This window comes from Gouania willdenowi, chromosome 12 (genome assembly GCF_900634775.1).
Source record: "Gouania willdenowi chromosome 12, fGouWil2.1, whole genome shotgun sequence".
Lineage (NCBI taxonomy): Eukaryota > Metazoa > Chordata > Actinopteri > Blenniiformes > Gobiesocidae > Gouania > Gouania willdenowi.
Window position 1 is genome coordinate 26,973,920 of NC_041055.1, and position 20,198 is coordinate 26,994,117.

At 37.9% G+C, this 20,198-nt stretch overlaps 2 protein-coding genes across 4 annotated transcripts in view; one reads left to right on the forward strand and one right to left on the reverse strand.

The window, feature by feature from the left end:
• LOC114473408 (macrophage mannose receptor 1) lies at positions 1-9,772 on the forward strand. The gene is made up of 16 exons (XM_028463004.1): positions 1-264; positions 355-582; positions 1,856-2,028; positions 2,107-2,177; positions 2,953-3,053; positions 3,167-3,286; positions 4,042-4,179; positions 4,251-4,405; positions 4,748-4,847; positions 4,931-5,163; positions 6,039-6,222; positions 6,316-6,564; positions 7,734-7,916; positions 9,120-9,185; positions 9,321-9,460; positions 9,536-9,772. Exons 3-16 carry the CDS (start codon positions 2,026-2,028, stop codon positions 9,575-9,577), a joined length of 1,785 nt encoding a protein of 594 aa, XP_028318805.1. The 5' UTR covers positions 1-264; positions 355-582; positions 1,856-2,025; the 3' UTR covers positions 9,578-9,772.
• Positions 9,766-20,198, reverse strand: part of aff1 (AF4/FMR2 family, member 1) — a 20,850-nt gene continuing 10,417 nt past the window's right edge. Inside the window, exons 7-20 of one of the 3 annotated variants that reach the window (XM_028463002.1) lie at positions 20,047-20,104; positions 19,378-19,471; positions 18,342-19,307; positions 17,481-17,569; positions 17,162-17,378; positions 16,976-17,076; positions 14,207-14,270; positions 13,958-14,094; positions 13,753-13,824; positions 12,463-12,556; positions 12,319-12,350; positions 12,059-12,243; positions 10,923-11,046; positions 9,766-10,394 (exon numbers count right to left, since the gene is read on the reverse strand). In XM_028463002.1, coding sequence (XP_028318803.1) covers positions 10,925-11,046; positions 12,059-12,243; positions 12,319-12,350; positions 12,463-12,556; positions 13,753-13,824; positions 13,958-14,094; positions 14,207-14,270; positions 16,976-17,076; positions 17,162-17,378; positions 17,481-17,569; positions 18,342-19,307; positions 19,378-19,471; positions 20,047-20,104 — 2,231 coding nt within the window. In that variant the 3' untranslated portion in view covers positions 9,766-10,394; positions 10,923-10,924. Of the gene's footprint in view, positions 11,047-12,058; positions 12,244-12,318; positions 12,351-12,462; positions 12,557-13,752; positions 13,825-13,957; positions 14,095-14,206; positions 14,271-16,975; positions 17,077-17,161; positions 17,379-17,480; positions 17,570-18,341; positions 19,308-19,377; positions 19,472-20,046; positions 20,105-20,198 lie in introns of all 3 variants that reach the window. The other 2 variants (XM_028463001.1, XM_028463003.1) reach the window with 2 other exon arrangements.

The following is a 20,198-nucleotide window of genomic DNA, read 5'->3' on the forward strand; positions in this document are numbered from 1 at the left end:
TAAATCAGAAGTAAGAGCCTTGTAGAATCACATCCAAATGCCAAAGCTTTTCCATTCTTGGATCTATGTTTGTGTCCCTGCAGCTCTTTCACAACGTGAAGTGGTCCATGAAATAGAGCGGGGGGGCTGCACAGAAGGACTGTTTGGTCCAGACGAGCTGATCTGGTGTCCGCATTCCACTCCCAGGAGGAGGAAGAGTTCCTGTCTGTTTACAGCAAAGGCAGCAGCAAGTGGATCGGCCTCCAGCACACACCATAGAGGGAGGTAGGAACTGGTCAAGTGTGTGTCTGTGGTTTTACTGACTGAACTCAGGGTGGGCACTAAACTTCACCCGCCCCCCCCGTGGTTTCCCAGGCTACTCCTGGAGTTGACGGCTCCCCTCTGTCCCACACTAACTGGGGGCATGGAGAGCCAAACAACCATGAGGGCCGTGAGAACTGCGTAGAGATGGTGAGCTCCACCCAATGGGACGTACCTCGTGGTGGAACGGACTCAACTGTGACGCTCATCAGGACTGGATCTGCATGATTCAAAAGGGACAAAACCCCGTCCTGCCTCCAGTGCCCCCACCTCCCATCCCAGGTACAAAGGCACTCACTGGGAATTAGTCTTTTTTTTTAACCCCCAATATGAAAGTTTGTTGTGGAAAAAATACAAACCTGAAATCTTTGTTAATTTTGGCGAGAATTTTTTTAATTTAATTTTAGTCTTAATCACTCACCAAAAACTGCATTTAGTCTTTTAGTTTTATTAAATGTTTAGTCTGTGGAAACAGGTTTTCATTTTAGTCTCATTTTTTTTTCTTCTTAAGTAATTTGACAGTTTCGTTATTTTGTAATACATTTTTACAAAATAATGTTTGTCATGGTAGTGAAAACTCTATACGTTAATGTTTCATTTATTCAGACAAAAAGTCTTCTTCAGAGGCATCTGCTGATCGCTTTGACTTCCGTGTAATAATTCCAGCAAGTTTATTTTGTCTCCCTTTTAAATATGTTAAGGTTTCATTTATTCAGACAATTTTTTTCAGGACATTTTCTGAAAATAAATCATTCAAATTCCTGAAAGAAATTTCCTGAAAAATGTGTCAGAATAAATGAAACCTTAACAAATTATTCAAAAATAAGACCAACTTAAGTTGCTGGAATTACAGTATTACGCAGACGTCAATCAATCAATCTTTTATTTGTATAGCGCCAAATCATAACCAATGGTATCTCAAGACACTTTACAGTAGAGCAGTCTTAAGGACGGACTCTTCATTTTATGGATACACACATATGCATATATACGTATATACACACACATATGTATCCCACACCCATGAATTCATCATGGCGGCAAGGAAAACCTTCTGTTAAGCAGCAGGAACCTTGTGTGGATCCCATTCCTATGATGAACAGCCATCCACGTTATGCTGTGTTGGGTGTCAAGGAAACATCAAAGTGATCAGCAGACGCCTCTGAATAAGACTGACAGTTGACTGTCAAAACATGTCAGGAGATCAAAGTAAATTTCCTGAAATATGACATATTGTGAAAAAAAAGACAAAATGAACTTGCTGGAATTAGTAGTGAACTCGAACAAATGAATAACAATATGCAAGAATGAAGCTCCCTGATAATTAAAATTTAGGTTAAGATATATTTAATTGTTTAAAAAGGGAAAAGAGTCAAAGCATTTAGGGTGATCGTAATCCAGATTACAGCGTCATCTTTTTCGTCACGTTTTCCTCGTCAGTCGATAATAAACAAAATTGTCGTTGAATTTTTGTCGTCAGTAGTTCTGAAATTTTAAGTTCTCGTCACAAATTGGTAATTGGAACTGTGTTTGTTGGCTTCTCCTCTGCTCGTAGCTCCCGACTGCGGCACAAAACCTAGGCTGGAGGAAGAACGACGGCATCTGCTACTACTACAAACGACACCGACACATCGTGGACTTCCACACGGCGATGCTGCGGTGCTACAAAGATAAGGCGCGGCTCGTTTCATCCTGAGCAAAGACGAGCAGGCTTACTTTAACAGCATGGTGACGGCTTGGTTTCTCATTAAAACATATTAAAGCTTGTAATGGAACACGTTCTAATCCTGTTCTGTGCTCTCCTAGGTCGGGACGGGGGAGGTGTCTGCTGCCTGGATCGGGATGATGATGCGGGGCATCGCTAACGGACAGTACATGTATGTCTGCAGAACGTTCAACGCAGGGTTGGGGTCAATTATAATTGTCAGTTGCATAATTGATCATTACAATGATGACGAAATTATAATTGTAATTAAAAAAAACTTCAATTGCAATTGGTTTCAGATAATTGACTTTGTGATTGGCATGAACGACATTCTATTCTATTAACCAACTGTCATTCATGATTTAATTAAATGCAAACCTGTGGAACCGTGTTACAGTTCTTTGGCTCACACACATATTTAACAATTAAAATGTTTCATATCTAGTTTATCTGTCAGTTCTCTTAGAATTATTTTACTATTTGAAAAAATCTCGGGGGAATATCGACAGAAAAAAGGCTCAGACGCTCACACTAAAAATATTAATACCAATATTTTCATTGATTAATTTGGGAAGCTTAACAAGGTAACCAAGACATGAAAAACAATTTGGATGAAATAATATTTTTTAGTGTATTCTACTGCTGATTTTAACCCTTTATCATAAGAGATGCTAACAGAAAGCTAACACAAGAGGAAGGTTACGTTTTATAGGTTTATTTATTAAAGACTTAGTACTGTATTTGTGATTAATTGTAATTGACTTTCAGTGGAAAAATAATTGTAATTTAAAAAAAAAAATGCCAGTCAACGTAATTGAAAATTGAGTTGTAACATGGATATTTGAAGACGTACATAAAATGAATATTTAAAAATGTAAGTGACCCCAACCCTGGTGTTAATGTCTTGGAGAAAGGGTAAAGATCTATTTTCTGTGGCGTGTGCTCAGGTGGGTGGACCATTCTCCTGTTTCATACACACACTGGGCTCCAGGTGAGCCCAATAACGCCAACGGGGAGGAGCAATGCGTGCAGATGAACCGACACCAAGGTAACGCAGCTTTGGCTTTAAATAAGTAGCTTCAGGAATTCCCGTTTCCACACAGACCAACGTTGTGTGTGTGTGTGTGTGTGTGTGCGCGTGTGTGTGATGATTGCATTAAGGTGGATGGAACGATGTCAACTGCGGTCGGGCCGGAGCAGGTTACGTTTGCAAAAAATATCCTGGAGACATCCACACCCCTCCCCCACCCACCCAGCCATGGGAAGGAAACTGTCCAGAAGGTAAAATGGACTTTAAAACAAACCAGTATTTTCTCCAATTTCTCTCCTTAAAAAACATAGTGGAGCTGGGTGAATTATCTCTGAATATGATAGCCATTTTTAAAATACGTATATGGTTAATTCTGTAAGTCACAAAAAATAGATAATTTATTGTGTTTCCCGTGGTCTCTGCTGTGATTTAACTGCAGCGGCGTTAAAATATGACTTATTTTGTGGGTATGATAAAAATGATTTATTATTATGAACCAATGGGTTACACATATTTTACTTTTAACCTTAAAAATGAGAATATTCTATAATTAGATAAAATGTATAAAAAATAAACGAGAAAACCCTGAAAAGTAACCCCAATAAATCCAATAAAAACAATATATTATATTGGAGATTTCAAATACAATCCAATATTCACTGTAGTTAAAAAAATGTGCATATAATATATAGATGTACATCAAATACATTTTTATGGGTTTCTAAAATATGAAGCACCAAAAGTGAACAAAAATAAAAACAAAATGGTATTTACATCTTTAGCTTCTTTGCTCAAAATGGCTTTTTGATACAATTTTCACATAGATAAATCATTTTTATATTTGTTCACTCTTTTAAATGGGCATTGGCATATAAATAATATATTTTAACTGATAATATTTTAATGTATAGTCATTAAATATCATACAATTATTGTTAAATGATAATAAATAATAGAAATACTATCTTAATGCTTCAACAACCCATGTTTCTTTTGTTTCCTGCAGGTTGGCTGCTTTTTAAGGATAAATGCTTCATCTTCAAAGGAAAAGAAAATGACATCAAAGGCAGCTGGATCTTCGCACGGGATTGGTGCAAAGAACAGGGAGGAACTCTGGCCATAATTGATAACCAGCATGAGAACAGTGAGCTCATCCTATTACCAGTGTTTTCCCAGTGTTTCCAGTTTACAGTGTCTGCGTTTGCTCCTCCTCAGACTTTGTGACCAGTTACCTGAGAGACCTAAGGCTCCCCACGTGGATCGGTTTGTCAGACCTGCTGGTGGAGAACCAGTACGCCTGGAGCGACGGCGTCAGCCCAGTGTTGTTCACCAACTGGAACGACAAGGAGCCCAACAATGCTGGAGGATCGGTGAGGAAGAGTCAGGCTGGGTTGATGGAAGACAATAGAAAAAGTAGTGCTGTCAGGAGATTTTAAAAAGTTGTTTTCCATCTGGTGTTTTTATTTAAACTAAAATTATCGCCAACAAAAGCACAGCTGTCTCCCGTCTTGTAATATAGTCTGTGTATCAGTATTATGGGTATACTGGGAACTCTGGAAAGGTTCTGCACTGTTTGGATTGCAGAAAAAGTGATTAACGGCATTAATTTTTTTTGCGCTGTATTTTTTTTCTGTACTTAATTAACCAATCGCAAATAACGTGTTAAAGTGACAGCCCTAAGAAAACAAAACATTTTGTTTTCTGCTCCACAGGAACACTGCGTCACCATCACCCACAACATGCTGGTGAGCGGAAAGTGGAACGACGATGCCTGCCATAAAAACCACAGCTTTGTTTGCTCCATGAAGAAATGTGAGTAAAATAAGAAAACTTTTACTTTCAAAATGTTTCACCATCCTCAGACATTCATGTCTCCTCACCTTCGCCAACACCAGCGAGCAGCATCAACCCTCCTCCGCCAACCAAGAGCCCGTGCCCATCCGACTACGTCTCCTGGTACCAGAACTGCTACAAGGTGGTGGAGGAAGCAGCCACCTGGGACGCAGCGTCAGCTTCCTGTCAGCAGAACAAAGGCAACCTGGTTAGCATAGATACCAGCTACGAACAGGCTTTCGTCTCCGTCGTGCTGCAGGAAAGGAGCGACGCCTGGATCGGATTAAGGAGGAAGGTCTGAGAAGATCAGCTCTAACCCTGTTGTAATCATAACCCAACTTTAAAAATAGATCAAGAATAAATGTGAATATCATCAGGAGAAAAAATGTAACTGATGAATTTTATTAACATTTTCTTCTACAAAAATGCTCTAAAAGAATAAATGGAGGTGGGGACAGGATAATGTGAAGTCTGGGTCAAGATGTAAAAAGTAAAGTAACTGGAGATTTTTACTAAGGTTGTCTCAATACAACTTTTTCACTTCCAATACGATTCCAATATTGTACCTTTGTGTGTGTTGGCCGAGGCGATAACAGCACAAATCATACATATTTTAAATACTATTTTGTGGAGATGGCAAATGATGGTTGGTATGATAGATTTATTATGAACCAATGTGTTACATAAATTTGAACCTTAAAATTATGAATATTGTACAATATATAATTGAATAAAATGACAAAATAGGTAATGATTGAATAAAATAAATACAAAAGGAAGGCCCTGAAAAATAACCACAATAAATCCTATAAAAACGATGTATATTCTATTCGAGATTTTAGATGTACGCCGATACACACTTGTTTTTTTGCCGATATAGGACCAATATCCGATATCAATATTGAATCGGGGCACCCATCATTTTTAACATTGTAGGTGTATATAAAATTAGATTTAGATCTTACACCAAACAAACACATTTTTATGGATTTCTAAAAATAAAAAGTACAAAACTAAAAACAGCATGGTATTTGTACCTTAAGCTTTTTTTTTTGATCAAAATGACTTTTTGATAGTTTGTTACTTTATAGTTACTCATTTTGTAGTAGAATGAATTTTCAGGTAAATAAAGCGACTTCCACTATAAACAGCTCTACCTTTGCTCTGCAGGACGACAACTCCTACAAGTGGTCCGATGGTTGGCCCATGTTCTTCACCCAGTGGGGACCAGGAGAGCCAAGTAACAATAAAGACGAGGGCTGCGTCAGTCTGCACGGAGCATTTCCTTTCCACGGCACCTGGAACGACACCAAGTGTGACCTGGCTAAACCCTACATCTGCAAAATCACATACGGTATGGTGCCATGAGTCCTAATGCAGCCTCTCGTCTCTACTGCTGTGTGAGAAGGTGGGGGTGAGTATCTGTCTCTTTTCTGCTGTGCCTCAGACAAACCCCCGCCTACTCCAGCCCCCGGTGATGGAATGTGTCTGCATTCGTTCGTCCCATACGGTCGTTACTGCTACAACGTGTACAACGGGGAGCAGGGGTTCTCCTGGCCTGATGCGCGTCACTACTGCCAGGAGTTCAGGACAGACCTGGCCTCGCTGCACAGCAGGGCAGAGGTGGAGTTCATCAGGAACCTGAACTACACCAAGAATCACAACGTCTGGATCGGCCTCACCCGGGACAGGAACTGTGAGTTCAGCTGAATGGGAACTTGTGGATGTCGATCACGAGTGTCAAACTGAAGGCCCGGGGGCCAAATCCGGCCCTTTAGAGCAGTGGTTCCTCAAACTTTTTTGGCCCAACGACCCTTTTTCTCTTTTTTCTGAATCCAAGTACTGTACCCACTTTGTCCAACTACAACATTTTGCTCAGAATACTATGAACACCTATAGAGCATAAAGATGGAATGAATGAGTGATAAACATTTTAAAGAATATAATTTTGTAAATAAGTGGAATGAAACAGTATTTAGTGCAGTGGATCGTGACCCCATTTTTATATCAAAAATTTCTGGCGAGCCTCAAGACATTTTTTTTTTATAGAATTAGTTTTTGATCATGTTTGAGCTCAGATTTCTTTTCTTCTTCTTTTTTTTTTTTTACTGCATTTTAGTTGAACTGGATAAAGTGCAAGTATAGAAATACGGTTTGAAAAATTTAAAGAAAAAAATCTAAAACAATTTTAGACATTTCAGGCGACCCCACATGGGGTCCTGACCCAAAGGTTGAAAAACACTGATTTAGTGGCTCCTGAATAGATTGATTTCTATAGTTACCATTTCTGGTCATTTCACGACTGGGGTGGGACCAAAACTGACACTATATATAAATGTTCCACTCTCTCACTTCCAAGTACCCCCTGTAGTGCCATTGCATACCCCCATTTGAGAAACACTGCTTTAGAGCATCAAAGTTGGCGTACAGGAGACAGTAAAAATGACAGAAAACATGAATTATTGTGTAAATAACCAAATAATCCAGTTGTAGATATCTTAGATTCACAAACATGATACTCGACAATATTTTTATCGGCATGAATGCAGTCATTTTTAATTGCAAATTGTAAAAAGGAGTTACATTATTCCACAAACTTTGTTGTTTTTCAAACAATTCCACAAAATTCTTTTAATTTACACAAAAATTGGGTATGAAATCAATAATTTTTGAAGTGAAAATCATGCAGGGACTGATATTAAAAACTAGGGCACAAGGATGTTAAATTTGCTCTTTTTTTTCCGTCACCTAAAATCTGCAACCCACTTGAGTTAAAGCTGGTCCGTATTTGACCCCTGAACTAAAATGAGTTTGAGACCCCTGAGGTAGATGCAGTAGACCTCCATGCTGTGTTTTCTGTTACAGTCGGCTGGGGCTGGACTGATCTGACCGCCGTCGGCTTCGTGAACTGGGCTCAAGGTGAGCCTAACGAAGCTTTTCACCCCGGGGACGTGGCCGAGGAGAACTGTGTGGAGATGTACCACGACGGCCACTGGAACGACAACAACTGCCTCCAGAAGAGAGGGTTTGTCTGCAAACACCGCCAGTGTAAGCACCTCCAAAATACATTTAGCGCCGGGTTCATCAAGTGTAAAAAAAAAAATTATTCGCCGATATATCACAATAGTTCTATCGCATCGATCCATAAAATGTTCAAAGTTAAAATTTAAGAAAAATGTAATTTGACAGTTTGATAAACATACCACTTGTTTTTGTTATCATTACTTGAATTGCAGTTAGTTTCCATTTAATTGTTGTCGTAAGTTTAAAAAAAAAAAATGAAATAAATTGTATTTCATACCATTTTGTATTTGAAAAGGTTCAATAATTATATACAGACCCTTTCCAAAAAATTAGAATCATGGAAAAGTTGTTTAATTTCCATAATTCCATTCAAAAAGATAAACTTTCATAGTTTATAGATTCAGGGCCCACAACGATTTCAAGTATTTGTTTATTTTTACATAATTTGGGCTTCCAGCTTATAAAACCCACGGAAACAGGATTTCAAAAAATTATAATACTGTGAAGAAATCACAATTAACTTCTCAGTTTTTGCAGAAAAAAAGAGGAGAAGAAGGACTAGACTGTTGGCCAGTGGTCCAAGGTCCTTTTTCTGATGAAAGTTAAGTGTGAGGAACAGAACCCAAGCTGCTTGAGGGAGTGTGAAATATCCACAGTCAGTCATGATTTGGGGTGCAATGTTCTGTTCTGTTCCTCACCAGTCTTCCACCAAACCCTTGGACCTTAATTCCCGAATGAAAGACACTTTACTTCCATTAGAAAAGAGGACCTTGGACCACTAGCCAACAGTCCAGTCCTTCTTCTGCTCTTTTTTTCTGCAAAAATTGAAAAGTAAATTGTTTTTTTTTGAAGGTGCGTTCACACTGATTTCTTCACTAAATTCAAATTTTTTGAAATCCTGTTTTCATGGGTTTTATAAGCTGGAAGCCCAAATTATGTAAATATGAACAAATACTTGAAATTGTTGTGGGTCCTGAATCTATAAACTAAGAAAGTTTAACTTTTTGAATGGGATTATGGAAATTAAACAACTTTTTCATGATATTCTAATTTTTTGGAAAGGGTCTGTACATTGTATCGGGATATATCGTATTGTGACATGAAAATAGTGAATCATATTGTCAGATTAATAGAAATGCACACCCCTATGAACATTTTAATTTATAAATATTGACATTCTTGCCTCCTCTGAGTTGGATTTCCAAATTTTATGACCCTCTCTTTCAGACTATGTGACAGGCGATGACAAACACCCTATTTTCCCCACCGATGGAACTCCGAACGGAAACAGCGGTGAGTCACCCACACACGTTTCTTTGTAAATTCAAGGATTTAATCAATTACTTCCATGTGTGACTATGTGCTATTTATTAAAGACAACATGCTGAATGAATATCCATTCATTAATATCTGCTTGATTTGTTGCAGGAGTGATAGCAGGAGCAATCATCGGTGCCATCCTGTTTCTCTGCCTCATCTTTGGTTTGTTTTTCTACGTGTTCCGTGTGCGAGGGCTTAAATTGAACAGCATAAGTTTACCGATCAGATCCAATAACGTGGTGGACGTGGTGAGTGCTCTTCCTGATCGTCAGACATGGATTGACTGATGGTTCTAATATTTAAATGTTTTTCTTTTTTTGCAGCCAAACTTCAAAAATCCAAACTTTGGGGAATCGGACACTTAAAAGTGACTTCTGGAGCTTGTTGATTGAATCAGTAAAAAAAATGCCTTTTTAAAAACAAGTTTCTGTTGTTTCACATTCAGTGTTGTATATACTGTAATGCAAATTAATGAGAGAAAGTGTTATTGATATTAATTAAGTGTGATACCTAATTTTTCATTTGATAATACAATAAATAAATAAATGCTAAATAGGTTTCCACAGTGTTTATTTTCATTTATACAAAGCAACAGTTTTTATTTTACAAAATTCACAAAAATGAAAAAAGGTTTATTTTTCCACAACAACTGATGAGATGAAGAAAACAGATGGAGATGGTTCATAACTCACTCACACCTTTGATCAGAGGTATTAAATAATTAAAGAGAGAAACACTTTGTAAACTTAAGTTAAGCCCTTTTTCTCTCTCTCGTCTTTCCAACGTCAACTAAAAGCCTCATCGCATAATTTCTTTTTCAACATGCAAAATTATTTTTCTTTTTTCAGCCTCCAGGTGATAAATTAGGAAACTATATAGTTTCACTGTCACAACACAGATTTCATAACTAAATGTATAAAAAAAAAAAACACTCTCCTGACAGTGAGCTATGGTTCAGCCACCACCAACCCAACTCTTGGAAACATACAGGTTTCATCCCCAACAGTGACAAAGAGGTGAATGGTTAAAATATACCAGTAATCTCTAGCAGTGAAACCTTCACAAAAAACACTCGTCAACTCACGTTTGCTGCAGCTCGACATCAAGACTCAGTATAAACACTGAAATCCTCTGAAGTTTCCTTCCTAGATGTATAAGTCTGAATGAAGCAGGTTACAGGTGCTGGAAAAAAAGGTTTTACCTTAAAATCAATGAGACCAGTAACTATCGACACACGGCTGAAAATGTACAGATGTGAAGGAAACAACTTTACTGCATTTCTCAAGGCAGAAAAACCTGCACTTAACATCAAGGCTGGTTTATCTGTGGCCTGTTTACAATAAAGTCACGTCTTCAATGCAACATTCTAACCCTCATGAGATAACAAAGAAAAACAAAACAAATGTCCACTACAAACAATGGTAGTAATGTTGTTTTCAAATGGCTTTAGGTTTGCAGATCATCCAGATCCCACATTAAATCTCAATGATCACTGTGGCAAAAATAGAACCAATAAACAGCAGTTCGCTAATGCCTGATGTAGCTAAGGCCACCATTTTTTATTTTTCAACCTTTTATAAAGTAGTTTAATAATGTCAAAGTTGAGAATATTACCATGATTTAAAGTGCTGGAAAACATATAAGAAGAAAAACATCTATCTCACTTAGGGGAACATCACAGCTTCAGGATTGTGTTGGACAGTGTTGTACCGTCACAGCTTCTTAGTGTCGTGTCTCAGCCAGTGAACGCCCTGCCTGGTGTAGCGAACCATGGAGCTCATGGAGGACGAGAGGGTCAGGGGTCCCATTAGAGCATCCAGCTCTGCCAACAAACCTGAGAAGACAAAAGTATGATCACTGCCAAAGTCAATAAAAGTTGTGCTATAGTAAATAGTCATCATAAAGATGTAAATCCTTGTTTGAGTCAGAAATAAAATGGGTTTACTGTGACCGACAAATGGTGGAAAAGGTGGTGAAAAAGAATTTTAAAAAACAGGAGAAATTGGTTAAAAGTTGCAAATTACGGTGGGTAAAAACAGACAAAAAAAGTGGTTATAAGGGGTTTAAAGTGTCAATATTGGCTTAAAAGTAGCAGAAATGGAGGGAGGGGGATTGGGGTATTGTAATTTAAAAAATAGGAACAATTAGTTTAAACTGGCAAATAATGGGCATAACAAATCAAGAATGTGGTTAAATTGGCGAAAATAAGCATGAATTATGATGAAAAGAGGTTAAAAGTGACAATAATGGGTCAACTTATGCAATTTTAGGTGGGAAAAGTGGTGGAAAGGGTTTAAAAGTGCTGAAATTGTCCAGAAAGTGAAAATAAATGTGCAAAAAAGGCGAGGTGGCATAAATGGCAGAAATGTAGCAAAAATGCATTTAAAGGAGCAAAAATATGGCAAGGAAAATTATGAAAATAGGTTGAAATATGGCAAGTTTGAATAAGCAAAATAAAAATGAGCAAACATGGGCTCAAATTATTAAAAAAATTGTTTTTTAGTTTCTTAAAGGCATCTGGTGACCTGCTCCCAGTGTCTCGTAACCCCAAATGGGGTTGAGAACAAATGTCATAAGATACAGTGAAATTATTTGCACAACAGCAGCTCCATCCACTAAGGCAACTGAGGTATCACAATGGAAATTTGAACACATCTTTAACTGTTCTTTGATAGAATCAACACTCACGTTAAAATTAAAACATCCACGTGCAGGTAAAACTCTCCTAAAATAACTGGGTCATCTCAAAGACTTTATCAGGACTTCATAATTGCTGAGTCGTCAGGAAGTCCACTGTCATCGCTGAAGAAATGCTTCCACTGTGACTGAGTTTCCTTCGTTCTTACCACTGCCTCTGTGCTCCAGCTCCTCCATCTGATCCCAGACTTCATGAGCGTTCAGGACTAACGTGGTGATGTTGACGTAGGTGAGGGAAACTTGATTCATGGTCTGAGGAGGAGCCACAGAACTGGTACCAGTGACAGATGTGCTGCTAGGAGATGGGACATTGGGTGATGACAGGTCTGAGACCCTACGAGATAAACAGACGGGGACACTCAGGTGATGCACTAACCATAGACAAGACATACTTAAAAAAAACACTGACCTGGATGTGGAGTTGGAAGAATTTCGTACTTCCTGATAACATGAGGAGAAAAAAGACATTAAACAGGTTCCAGTGCAGTAAAGAAACCATTTGCCTCATTGGAACTGTAGTGGTGCTGCTCACACCACCACTACAGTTACTTACATCAAAATGCTCAGTCAGGACCTTTGAATACTTGAGAGCAGTTGGGTATTTGTGTCTAAACATGGCCATCTGCAGCAGAGATAGGCACTTCAGGCTAAAAGAGACGCATAAAGAAGACGTTTTATTCAAACTTTCAGGTTTATGAAGAAGTGGATTCCCTTATTCAACATTCATTTGGTGGAATTTTGCATGGGCAAACTACATTATCATTACCGTCAATAATGACATGTTTGGGAATTATTTCTTTAATACAAAAACTATTAACAATGGAGCAGCAAAAAAGCAGGATTCAAGAACGAGCAAAAGATCTCTTGATCACAGACATAATACATTATAATTATTACTACCAATAACCACAACTTATTCTGACAGAAGATCAACATTTAGAGACCAACCTGTAATTTACTAAAGTTTGAAAAAGGACAAAATGCAGCAAGTGCTACAGAATCCATACGAGCTGTAAACATTTTCGTGAGTCTGACGATAAAATTTACATGTTACAATACGAAATAACCCGATACTAAACAATACAATATAGATTGCGACAAATTTCACCTTTGCAAGTACAAAACGGTATGAAATACAGTTTAACTAAGTGTAATTCAAGTATCATTATTAAAAACAAGTGGTATGTTTATCGAATTGTCAAATTTCATAAACATACCACTTGTTTGTTATTTTTTCTTTTAAGTTTAACTTTTGCTTACAACATATTCTGATTGTGTTAATTAAAAAAAAAAAAAAGTACCCACATACATCTTTAAAAGTGCTCAGTATGTTTTATGAAAATATAGTGCAATCATTTTCCAGCTAAAATGCATTGAGGAGTGTCGTAGTTTAACAAGGTTTTATGTGCTTCACTGACACCTAGTGACCTGGTGTTTACGTGCTATGCATATATTAGCGCAATTAAATGGTTTGTTCGTTAAAAATGATTTATGATAATTGCGCTTAGATCTATTGCAACATTCCAGGAAACCAAAAACCAACAGAGCTGCTAGAAATCAATAGTTTGTAAGACTAGCAGAGCCTTTGTCTTTAAAGAGAAACTGTTTTCAGCATTTATAGAATTGTTATATATAAATTGTTACTTTGTGTATTTTTGTTATATAGCGTATTTTGTACATTTGTTGTTTTGTGTATCGTGTTGGGTTTCATAGTCCTTCCAACATCTTGATTCAGGATTAGTTTTGGGGCAACATTAAGTTAGAACGAGGGGCGAATGTGGTACCCAGACCACCAGTTGCCTATCACTGATTTAGAGGGTAAAAAGCAGCACTAGCATCTTACCATAAAGCTAAAAAGTCCTTTTCTGCTGGTGGTGACAATGACTCGTCTGAGTGCTTTAGTTTCAGTACAAACCTATGAAAAATGAGAAACTGTTTTCAGACAAAAAACACAAACTAAGCACAAATGATGAGCAAAGGATTCTGCAACGATTAACATTAGCACTCGCAGTTCATTAGCATCAGAATTACAATGTAGTTGGTCTTACCTGAGGAGCTCCACAGTCTCTGCAAACATGGTATAGGAAGACTTTGAAATCTGAGGATCCTTTTCCATGGCAATGCCGCTCTCCACAAAGAACATGGCAGCATCCAGGTAGTTGTAGGCTTTACTCAGTTTGTCAGACTGCAAAGCCAAAAAGAAAAAAAAACAAACCACAACTCACACTTAGTGATTCAAGCCTTCATAATAAGGGTGGTGCCATGATTCCTTGAAACAATCAAAGAAGAATATCTACCTCAGCATCTGCCTGGTGTTTGAGTCTTTTGGCTTCTTTAATGTAATGCTTCACAGGACACTTCCTGTAGGTGAGACAGGATTCAGCTGAAGTATTCAATATAAACACAGTTTAAGGTCAGCGTCCCTGTCGGCTTTATAAAAATAACTGATTATCTTTAGTTCATGTCTGTTGATTTTACTTTTTTTCTCTTTGCAACTAGTCTAGTATTCCTGGGCATTAAAAGGGTTGAAACTGTTTAGATATTCACTCTGAGCAATAGGGATGTAACGATTCACTCAACTCCCGATACGATTCCATTCACGATACTGGGTTCACGATACAATTCTCTCAAAATACTGTATTATTTTCCTTTTATATTTCATTGTCAAAAGAATCCCTTGATAAACTATTCAAAACAATGCAATTTAACTAAAAATAAATCTTGAATGAAATAAATAAAGGAATAATACAAATGAAAATGAAGCCTAATAATTTAAATTCTGGTTCTATAATAAACAATGCAAAACTGCATAATAGTTCTTTTTCTTTTTAAAAGTGCAACTGAAAATGTATTTTGTGCCTTAACAATTAGACTTTAAAAAAAAAAAAAACGTGATTACACTGATTTACGCCATATTTGTTTGGACCAGCAGAGGGCGCTGGTAACCCAGTGGTCGGTTGGCATGCAGAAATTCTTGCAGTGAAGAAGAGAAGCTATGCTAGCAGACAGAGCTAATAGAAAAACGTGACTTTTACAGATATTCAAGTAATATTACAGATATTCTTTCGGTGCTAAAGGGACAATGAATCATTTATTAACATATTTAAGAGTAGAAGGCGGCCAGAAAGAAAGTATTAGCAGACTCCGCCCGCCGCCTACTCTGCTGGTTAAAAAAAGTACTGCGATTCAATTTTCAGAAAATCGATGTCAACCGTGATACCTATGAATCGATTTTTAACTGCCTTACGATTAATCGTTACATCCCTACTGAGCAACATTACTATTCCTTTGACACAACAGGATTTAATTTTCCCATCACTAACAAAAACACACACCTAGAGTCCCACTAAATCACGTGTCAAACTCAAGGCCCGGGGGCCAAAATTCAGCCCTTTAAAGGAGTAATTCTTAACCTTTTCAGCCCTGTTACCCCCAAATTAAAGGATGGCGCCCGGGACTGGGGACCACCACTGTAAATAATGGGCATGACAAATCATGAATGTGGTTAAATTGGCAAAAAGCATGGAATATGGTGAAAAGAGGTTAAAAGTAACAATAATGGGTCAACATATGTGGTTAACATTAGGTGGGAAAAGTGGTTTTTTAGGTGCTGAAAATGTCTTGAAAGTGGAAAAATGTGCAGAAAAGGCAAATTTTTGAAGTGGCAGAAAATTGAGCAATGTATCAAAAATCCATTAAAAGAAGCAAAAATAGGGCAAGAAAAGGTGATGAAAATAAGTTAAAAAATGGCAAGTTTTGTGTAGATGCAAAAAGGGTAAAAATAAGCAAAAATGGGCTCCAATTGTTAAAAAAAATTCTTTGTTTTTTTAAAGACATCTTTAAAACCCCAAGGTTGAGAACCCCGCTTTAGAGCATCGAATTTGGCCCACAGAAGAAAGTATAAACGACAGAAAAAAACATGAAGTTATTGTATAAATGACCAGATAACCTAGTTGTACATAGATATTTCAAATCCACCAATTTAATGATTGCATTTTTCCTTTATCACATGATAAACATAATTTTTTTCATTGCGAATTGTGGAAAGAACTCAATTTTTTCACAAATCTTAGAATTTCTCACAAACAATTCCTCTATAATACAGAAAAAAATCGTTAACAAATAGCAGTATTTTAACCAAATATTGAAAACTAGGGCACAATAATGTGAAAATTGTTCCTTTATTCCCTGCATAAAATCTGCAGCCCACTTGAGATCAAACTGAGGGATATTTCAAAAAGGAGGGTTAAACTCTATCCATAAACTCTGGGTCAACATACCCCACGATGGAAAACTCTGGGTATCGGATTCCATTACAGCTGGTATGAAGTGGGTCAATCAACCCTGAGTATGTAAACCTTACGTGCGCGATAAAAAGCCATCATCAATAGATCGACGATTACAGAAACTACCATGGTAACCACCCGGAAGAGAGTGATTTAGTCACCCTGATGGGTGAAATAAGTCGGTGTTTGAGGATATGAGCCTGTTCTAAAGGTATGTTCACACTGAATGCACCTTCAGTGACTATAGTGGCTTAAATCACCTGTGATTAGTAGCGCTTTTTGGTCCCTTCATCACTTTATCGCTTTAGTGACGTGACGAGCAGGGAATAATATAAAAAAAATGTGTCTGAGGAGACGTGTCAGCAGCACAGGATGGCTGCATAGAGAGCCCCTCCCGTTACACTGGCTATAAAGACAGTGACTGCCGCTTTTAATATATATAGATATAGAATCATTTATTTTGATTTTTAATGTAATATTGTCGCCAGAGTCATCTCAACATCCAAAAAATGTCAAATAAATCCTGAAACAGTGTTCAGGTGGGCAGAGCCAGCTAGAAACCCAGGGTTTCTTCGATAAAACCTGTCAGCGAGGAGGTTTAGTTCACGGACAATGTTGCCATGGTAACATACTCAGATTAGAACATACCTCGCGTTTAGGAATGGGATACTCAGAGTTTCCCTCATTTGAGCCCGAACATACTCAGAGTTTGAACATAACCCGCTTTATGGAATAACCCTCTGGTCCGTATTTGGCTCCTGAACTCAAACTAAATCATACCTCTCATCAAAGCTGAGCAAAGGTCTGTGGCTCTGAACTTTCCTCCTGGGCTGAGATGTTGAAGTGGAAGCAAGAGCAACGCGTCTCTTTGGAGCCTTTGGCTGGAACAACAGAGCAGGATGTTTGGGTTTAAATCTAAAATAATCTGACAAATAATCGGTTACAGCATTCTGACATTCATGATACCTTATCAGTGTGTGGTTGCTCTGGGATTTTTCTGCTACATTCCTTGTGTTTGGATGATTCTTTGCTCTTCACAAGCTCCTTGTTAGAGCCCTGCTTCTTCTCTAAACAGCTTTTCTTCAGCTTGGAGTCTTTGGGCTTCTCTTTGCAAGCATCAAACTGCAGTGAAGGTTTCTTTGGATGTTTTTTCCCCTGAGCGTCAGCGACATGTCTGGAAGTTCTGCAAAAGGAGGCCAGAGCATAGATTGTGTTAGACAGAGAGCTAATAAAAAAAAAATAATAAAAAAAAAACATAAAAACTGCCTCGGATTGAGAGACCTACCCCAGTTTAACAGACGTGAGAGATGATAATGAGGTATTGTTGTTCAGCTTCTGTTTCTTCCTGGGCTGAGCTTTGGTTTCCACATCATGCTTTGGGAGGAAAAATAAAAAAATCAAAGTTAAGGCTAGTCAACAATCACCTTCATGTCATTTAAGAAAAAATGAAAAAGGGTTAGGGTCAATTACATTTTTAAATCACAATTATGTCTTCAATTATCCATGTTTACTTACAACACAATTACGATTATGTTGACTGGCATTTTTTCTGATTACAATTAAAAATACAATTATTTTTTTCCCTGAAAGCCAATTACAATTACCGGGCCTTTAATAAATAAGCCCATAAAATTTAACCTTCCTCTTGTGTTAGCATCTCATATGACAATGAGATTGTTTTGAAATCAGCAGTAGAATACACAAAAAACTATTATCCATCATCTAAAGTTTCTCATCTCTTGGTTAGCTTGTTAGGCTTCTTTATCCATGAAAATATTGATGTTAATATTTTTGGTGCGAGTGTCTGAGCCTTTTTTCTGTCAGTATACGCCTCAATTTCATTTTTAATTTTTAATTTTTTTTGAAATGGTAAAATTATCTTAAAGTGAACTGACAGGTAAACTTGTTATGAAACACATTTTAATAATTAACTATGTATGTGTAAGCCATAGAACTGTAATATGGTTCCAGAGTTTTGCGTTTAATGAAATTGTAAATTTTAGTAGAATGTTTATGCCAATTACAATTACACTCAATTATTTCAACTCAATTACAATTATATTACGATTACAACAGCAACAGATTTGTTCAATTACGCGACTACAATTATAATTGACTCCAACCCTGGAATGAACCGATTTCTCACTTTCTGAGCTTTGTCCTTTGTGGAGCGTTTGTCTTTTTTGCTTCCCATGTGGACTTGTGTATCCTGCTCTCTGACCAGTGTGGATCCTTTGCTAGGAATACCAGGGAGACTGCTGGAGGATTTGTGATCCTTTAAAAGCAGCCTCAGGTCTAACTTCACCAGCAGAGACTTAGGAGGGTGGTGTAGATCCAGAGAATCCTTGGTGACGTGTTTGGGCTTCTTCGACTTCTTTTGGACGTCTTGGTGAGGAGTCTTTGACGCCGTCTCGGAGACAGTTTCTTCCTTGTGTTTTTTGCTTTTGTCTCTGATTTTTGGGTGTTTGGGCTGAGCAGGACTTTGGGTTGGACAGGAACAAACGTTAGGAAAATGAACACTACAAGGTGGACCAATGGAAGGCAGAGTGGGAGGGACTTGTGGTCCCGGCTCTACTGCAACATTCTGCTTATCGGCCGATTTGTGTTTCGTCCGTTTCGTGTCTCTTTTAGAGTCACTTCTGTCTTTGCTTCTCTTTCCATGCCGTGTTTTAGCTTTAACCTCAGCTAAACATGTCTGTGTGCTTGGAACAACCTCACTCTGTACACTGAGTGCTGAGTCAGTCTGATCTGCCTTTGAGTGTTTGGACACTTGCCTGTGACTACTCGATGCAGTCACATCAGCAGGAAGGGGTTTTACATCCTTTTCCCGAGAACATTCGTCTTGTCTTTCCGACTCCTTAAGAGGCTTTTTAGGGGCAGAATGTTTATCCGTGAACTCTTCTTGGTGAAAAGAAACCTCTGGCTTGGATTCTAAAGGACTTGATGCTTCTCCATGAAATAACCTGGGACTTTGAGTGGGTAGCACCTCTTTGTGGGCGTCGCTCTCAGGCACATGTGCATCAGCTTGGACCTCCGAGCTGGAACTCTGCTGGCTGGGCCTGATCCAATTCCCCAAGTGCCTATTGCCATGGCTCAGCACAGAAGCATCAGGCTGATGAAAACGATGCAGAAAATAAGAATTGCGGAGACAAGAAAGAGCATGTGCATTATTGGTTTCGAACCTCAGTTTTAACTGATGGTACAACAGGCTCCTCAGCAAGGCTGTCACACTCGGACTCCGACTCTCCACCACTGGAATGTGTTGGCCCACATGACCTAAGTCACATCCACACACAAGTGTCACATTAGCAACCATAAAACTGTCAAATCAGTGTAAAAGAACAAAATGGAAAAGCTAAAGGGATTCTTCAAACGTTGAACCACTGGGACAATGCCACTGACAATTGGAAATGTTCATAAAGTCATCCATACATTTTTAATCTTTAAAGAAGCTTTGGATGAATTTAAAAATGCTCAGAAATCTGTGGGAGTAGAAGGAAGTAGAAGAACCCAGAATAACAAACCTGAAATATTTTCTATTTTCTCAAAGATGTTTAGACATGGAAAAACAATGAGACACTTTTGACCATTTCATTATTCTTTTCAGTGCTAAGAAAAGCCACCAACAATCGGTCATTACCCACAAAAAAAAATGGCGGTCCCTAGCATCTTTAACTGGCAATCAGATTGGGTTCCTATGCAAACTCCTTCGTTTACAAATTGAATATTTAATAAAACAAACATTTACGAACAGAGTCGAGGAATCCTTTAAACCTTCCATTAAATTCTTTATTTTAATCTCAGTACAGAATTTAAATAATAATGTGTGCTTTAAAAAGAAAGTCACATACTTAGGGGGAAACCGTTTGTTTAGATGAGCTGAATCTGAAGGCGAGGGCTCAGGGTGTTCTGGAAAAAATAGAGACAGATTTGATTTTAGACTACACAACATTCTACCAGGGATAACGTTACTAAAATAAAATAAAATAAAGAAATGTTCCAT

Excerpts from the sequence above, each read along its gene's own strand:
- LOC114473408 (XM_028463004.1), top strand. Across the intron at positions 6,223-6,315 it reads CATCTGCAAAATCACATACG|ACAAACCCCCGCCTACTCCA; the intron begins GTATGGTGCCAT and ends GCTGTGCCTCAG. Across the intron at positions 9,186-9,320 it reads AACTCCGAACGGAAACAGCG|GAGTGATAGCAGGAGCAATC; the intron begins GTGAGTCACCCA and ends GATTTGTTGCAG.